We start from the raw sequence: 6,267 nt of genomic DNA, 5'->3' as shown, positions 1-6,267 counted from the left end.
AAGAAGAAGAAGAAGAAGAAGAAGAAGAAGAAGAAGAAGAAGAAGAAACCGTAGACCATGTTAAAGATGTTAGGCATTGAGTCAAGAGCCTTGGAAAGTCTTTGAATGATTTGAAGCTGGAGAATAAGATGATTAAGTTTTCATTTTAAGAGAAGATCGCTAAGGATGCTACATGGAGAATGATCTCAAGAGGCAAGGAGTGAACACGTGCAGTGCTGCCCAGCACGTGGGATGGTGGGATCCCTTCCCAGGATTGGAAGTACAACCTGGTGGAACCATTTTAGGAACATTCTAGAGTTTCTCACGTAGTTAAACATACACGTATCCTGTGCTTCAGCAATTGTGTTCCTCGTTATTTATCCAAGAGAAATAAAAACATATGTCTACAGTCCACCAGAAAAGACATGCACAAGAATGTTCTTAGCAGCTTTATTCATAATAACCCCAGGCTGGAAATAACCCAAACGTCAATCAACAGAAGATGGTGAACAAGCTGTGCATCCATTCAATGGAATACTTTTCAGTAACAAAAATTCACTTCTGATGCTTGCCACAACATCAATGACTCTCACAGACATTGAGCAAGAGAAGCCAGGCACAAAGGAGATATATATATATATATATATATATATATATATATATATATGGTGTATGACTCCATTTATATAAGGTTCTAGAACAGACAATCCTAATTTATGGGGATGTAAGTCAGAAATGTAGCAGCTTCCTGGTGTCAGGTGTGTGTGTGTTGAGGGGGAGCAGATGAGTGACTGAGAAGGGGCACAAGGGAATATTCTGGGGTGTTTGATGTCTTCTACATGTTGACTGTGGTAGTGGTTACACGAGTGTATTTATTTGTCAAACTCATTGCATTTTGCACTTCACATGGGTGCATTTGTTTTATTTAAACAATACCACAAGCAAAAAATAAAAGAGGGAGGAAGGGAAGAATTTGTGGAGTTTTAGGGGATGTGCTGGAGATGGTGGTGGAGAAACAGAGGAAGGGACGAATAAGAAAGACGTTTGGAGACCAAATAACCTACTGATGCATTGGATGGGGGGGGGGGGGAGGGAAAAGTCAAGACGGATTCTTGGGTTTCTGGCTGGGCAGGTTCAGTGAGCTGAACAGTAACAGTTACTACTGACCTGAGGAAAACTGTCCCATTGGAGACATGTTTGTGTGCGGTGGGGGAAGAAGGCAGAGGAGGACGTGAGTCTGAGACTCAACAGTCTAATGTACTTGGCCCCATTATAGGACCTTTACCCCATTTTCCTCCTCCCTGGCTGGAGTATCAAACCTCCTCAGGCCTCATTCTGTCCACGATCTTCTCACTCTGTAGCAAGGGTTCTCAAGAAATGGTTCTCCACCCCCGTTCCTCAGTGGATGGGAGATTCAGTGGCTAGGAGCCGTGGGTGCTGGCTGGTCCCACAAAGTGGAAAATTTCCTCTCTCGCTCGGCAGGCACTCACGCAAGTGAACGGCATGTTTCCAGTCACCAGAGGACCCAATGCCTTACTTTTTTCAGTTTTAATGTACCCGAAAAGTTCTGGGAATGCAATTACCACGTCAGTTGAAGGAGAATTATTGTCTGGTCGTTCGGAACTTGACTGAGAGTTGTGCTGTATTGCGGATAAAAATTTGTCTCCAACATCACTACCGTTCTCGGTGTGTGCGTCATCGGTGGGACACTGCTGGGCCAGCCTGCATTTGTCGTGGGGATTCGACCTGCAGTGGCCAGCTTCCGCCTACTTTCCTGAGGTTTCCAGTGGACACTATTCTCAAGCCCTTACCCAGGGAAAGATAGTTTATTTTATGATGCATACCTTTCTCTTATTTTTCCTTTGAGTCAGTCATTGCATACCTCTTTTGAAATGATGTGCTAGGTAGGTTATATTATCTATGGTTATCATTTGGGGAGAGTAAAGGGTGGTGTTACAAAATATTTGTTAGCAAAAGGGCCTGTAGAGTCTAAAATGGTTGAGATAAACGAGACTACAATGTAGCGGTGAGCGACCTGGGCTCAGGAGCCAAATTGCTTGGTTTTACTACTACAATTATTGTGACTTTGGACAAGTTAATGATCCTCATCTGTACAATGGGGAGCACTTTCCTACCTCGTGGGGGTGTGTGAGGAAAACCATGAGTGTTTAGTTAATATTTGTCAAGCACTTAGACCAATGCATGACTGGCACGTATTAAGCACCAAATAAATTTTAAATAAAATAAATACACTCTCTCTGGGAAATCTTCATGTTCATGCCTTTAAATTCCATCTATACATTATTGTGGAAAATTTTCTAAATTTAAAAACGTCTTGGGGCCCCTGGGTGGCTCAGTCAGTTAAGGGTCGCGTTGATGTTGGAACTCACGTTGTGTTTGTAAGTTTGAGCCCAATGTCGGGCTCTGGGCTGACAGCTCAGAGCCTGAAACCTGCTTCAGATTCTGTGTCTCCCTCTCTCTCCACCCTTCCCCTGCTCACGCTCTGTCTGTCTCTGTCTCAAAAACAAATAATGAAAACACTAAAAAAATTTTTTTAAATGTTTTGAGTCAGCTTTGCCTAAAAAATACATATATAGATATATCAGGATGACATTTGGTTAAAAAAAAAAAGCCTTGGGAGGAAAAAAAAAATCATTTTCTTTCAAGTACGTAGTTTCCCAAGTCAGGCTAGTCATTCACTCTTCCCAGTGAGAAGAAGAAAGGGTTGAAGAACATATATGTTCTGGTAACCTCAGAAACCAAAGAAACAAGAACCCAAGGAAGAAAGACAAATGAAGAAAAGGTCTTATTTAAATTTAAATTCAGGAGCACCTGGCTGTTTCAGTTGGTAGAGCATGCAACCCTTAATCTCAGGGTGGTGAGTTCGAGCCCCACATTGGGGGTAGAGATTACTTAAACATAAAATCTTCAGAAAGTTTTTATTTATTTTTTTTTAATTAAAAAAAATTTTTTTAACGTTTATTTATTTTTGGGACAGAGAGAGACAGAGCATGAGTGGGGGAGGGGCAGAGAGAGAGGGAGACACACAGAATCGGAAGCAGGCTCCAGGCTCTGAGCCATCAGCCCAGAGCCTGACGCGGGGCTCGAACTCACGGAGCGCGAGATCGTGACCTGAGCTGAAGTCGGACGCTTAACCGACTGAGCCACCCAGGTGCCCCGAAAGTTTTTAAATTGGTACAGATTCTGTTTCATATTATGCTCAGCAAGAAGAAGCGAGAAGTTTCCTGACACAGGTGTTTTTCCCAAGCTTTTTCATTAAACAAAAGTTATTGTTGGAAAGGTGTTTCATGTTCTGTACAAATTCTCAAACTGTAAACTTCAACAATGCGCCACACAAAATATTCTAATATTCATTTAATTAGAAAGTATGCTTGTTGTAGGAATGGCATTTGCTTACTTAAATGAGCAGTGGTAATGAAACCCATTACTGCATACCAGACCTCGTTTCTGGTTTTGTTCTGAATTGATTATGCAAAGTAAAATAAAAATGGCGGCTCCAGTGGATTTAAAGGCAAATGCAATACAGAGCCTATTTTCATCCACAACAAGGACTCGCGAATATAAACCTCCAGCCTGAGACCTTTCCTCTGCTGTTCCCTGGGTCCTGGTTTGCCTCTCCTCAGCTTTCAGCTCTCTGGTGAAGCTTCACATTTTCAAAGAAACCTTCTTTGACCACATAATCTACGTTACGTTCCTTCGTTTTACACTTTCTTGGAACACCTTCGTTTCCTTCTGTGTGTTTGTCATCGTTTGCAATTATATACTTTATAGTTTGCTTAAAAAAAAAAAAAAAAAGAAATCTGTCCCATTAGACTTCATCCACCAAAGCAGTTCCTCACAAATGGCAGGGAACCAGGCCCTAACACGGTATCTAGCACACAGTAGGTGCTCAATAAATATTTGTTGCATGGGTGATCTGTCGTTTTGGCATTCTGGTGTATACAGGCGAGATATGGGCTAAATACATGAATTTGAAAGTCTGCATTTGAACAGTATTTAAGTATAAGAGAGTCAATGAGATCGCCCATCCCAAGGAGAAAGTGGAGAGAGAAAGAGACAGAGAGAGAGGGAGAAAGAGTGAGAGAGAAGGAGGTTTGGAACAGAGCCTTGGGGATCCCAACATTTATTTGGTATAAAGCAGGAGATGCTGGCAGAGGGTACAAAAAAAGGAATTAAATTTGGGAGAATGGGTTGCCAAGACAGCCGGTAGAAGAGACTCAGTAGGAGTGGCCAGTTGTGGAAATACAGCTAAGACCTAAGTCAAGACGAGGCAAGAAATGTCACATTGAGTTTGGCAGTTTCAAGGTCAATTGTGACATGCATAAGAGCAATTTGGGGGAGGACTAGAAAGGATTTTTTTTAAAAAATCAGCTGTGTAAATGTCAATACTGTTGTCTTCATTGCGTTATGCTGTGATGGAAAATTATTCATAAACCTGGTATGAAAACATACTGTGCTATAAATACATGTTCATATTTTTTAACTCCTAAAGAAATGATGTAATATAATTTTTTAACATTTTAAGTAGAAAGGACCGTAAAAGAAAACCAAACCAAATATGCGTTTGTATGGACTTAATGGCAGGGGGAAAAAAATCACTTAGGGTTTATTTGATGGCCTCTACTTTTACATTTTGTAAACCTGATTTTTAAAATTGTGTGTGTTTAACATGCTCGTTGTATAAAATGAAACAAAAATGAAACAAAACAAAAAAGCCGTATACGTTAAAAGAAGAAATTTAAAATCCTCATAATATCATCAGCTAACGTTTTGGCGCTCATGTTTTAGGACTTTTTGTGCATGCATGCATTCATTCATTAAGTTATTACACATCTGCCTCAGAGAGGAGAGGAACTGGGCAGGCAGTCAAGGGAGGTTTGGTTTCTTTTTAATGGGAGAGATTGGGGCATGTTTTAAAGGCAGTGCAAAGAAAGACCTAGTTTAGAAAGAGGGAAACGGGATGATCCTTAGAGTGAGGTTTCTGCGAAGGAGTGGATTTTAAGCAGAGAGAGGAGGAATCGTTTTTGATCAGGGGCAAGAAAAGCGTTTTGAGGAGATGGAAAGAATATACACATACACACACGAACACATACATGTATTTTATTGCATCTACGTGTAGGTACTTGGCTGTATCTACCTGTAGGTAAGCAGCAATCTCCCATCTACACTTGGGTATATATTCTTACTTTACTGCACGAATGGAGCGTATTGTATTTACATGCTTCCTGCGGTGTGAGTGAGTTTGGAACCCGCTTCTTCACTTATTCTATTGTAACCACTTTCCCCTCGCCGTCGTCCTTCCTCCCCATCATTTTTGCAGTAGCTCAGTTTTTAAAGCCACCTTAGAGTGTTGGACATTTTGGCCGTTCACGGTTTTTCACCATCGTCCATGCCGGCACTTAACATCTTGACGGTGAAAATATTTGTAGATATCCAGGATTATTTTCGGAACAGAAATCCGTGCCCGTGGAATTGCTGAGTCAAACGGTCTGCAAAACTCGGTGAATAAAAATCGCTTTTAAACCTCCTAGCCCACCTCAGGTATGCATTCTTCACCTGAGGAGGAAGCAGAGGAGCACAGAGGTTAAATAACTGGCCCAAGGTCAAAAATAATTACAAGTGGCGGATTTCAAAAGCCGCGCGGGGTCATCCTGCTGCGGCAGGGGTAGAATTTGCGATTAGGATTTTTTTTTTTTTTTTTTGATGTGTTTCGGTGGGGGAGGGGCCGGGCGGCAGGGAAGGAAACTTGTGTCGCAGCAAAGAAGGAGGAGGAGGAGGGGCGGGACTCCGGTCGGATCGCAGCCGGCAGCGGCGAAAGAGGCTGGGCCCGGGGCTCGGCGGGCTCCCCAGCCTCTGTGCGGGGCGCCTAGGAGGCAGTGAACTCCCTCAGGGAGGTCCGGGCCGCCGGCCGCGAGCCGCGCCCGGGCGGTTGCCAAGGGCCCGTCCCGTCAGCAGGCTTAGTTGCTAGGACCTCCATCTTGAGGCCGGCGGCCGCGGCGCCCCCGGAAGGGGTTGCCGAGCGGGGCATTCACTTCCGGTCTGGGGCCTGCGGCGGCGGCGGTGGCGGCGGCGGCGGCAGCGGGTCGGTGTAGAAAATGGCGCTGGTGCAGCGGCTCGGGCCTCTCCCCGCGGCGCTGCGGAGGGCTTGATGCTCGCGAGCCTCACTCGCCGCGCCCCACTTGCTCGTGCACTTTACACACATGAGGTGAGCAGGGCGGGGGCCTCCCTTCGGGCGGGAGGAGCCTGGGGCGCTGCCGCAGGGCCCGC

At 44.2% G+C, this 6,267-nt stretch overlaps 1 protein-coding gene across 11 annotated transcripts in view; it reads left to right on the top strand.

Annotated features, from left to right (window-relative positions):
• TNRC6A (trinucleotide repeat containing adaptor 6A) overlaps nt 1-6,267 on the top strand; it is a 164,346-nt gene that overhangs the window by 57,508 nt on the left and 100,571 nt on the right. For 2 of the 11 annotated variants that reach the window (XM_040458735.1, XM_040458736.1), the window contains exon 1: nt 6,044-6,205. The exons of 8 other annotated variants lie outside the window; for them this stretch is intronic. In XM_040458735.1, coding sequence (XP_040314669.1) covers nt 6,201-6,205 — 5 coding nt within the window. In that variant the 5' untranslated portion in view covers nt 6,044-6,200. Of the gene's footprint in view, nt 1-6,043; nt 6,206-6,267 lie in introns of those variants that run through there. One more of the 11 variants, XM_040458741.1, reaches the window with a different exon arrangement.

The sequence above is a fragment of the Herpailurus yagouaroundi genome, unplaced genomic scaffold (assembly GCF_014898765.1).
Source record: "Herpailurus yagouaroundi ecotype Mexico unplaced genomic scaffold, PumYag 222, whole genome shotgun sequence".
NCBI classification, from domain to species: domain Eukaryota; kingdom Metazoa; phylum Chordata; class Mammalia; order Carnivora; family Felidae; genus Herpailurus; species Herpailurus yagouaroundi.
Note: the sequence above shows the minus strand (reverse complement) of the source record. Positions and strands in the feature narration are given on the sequence as shown.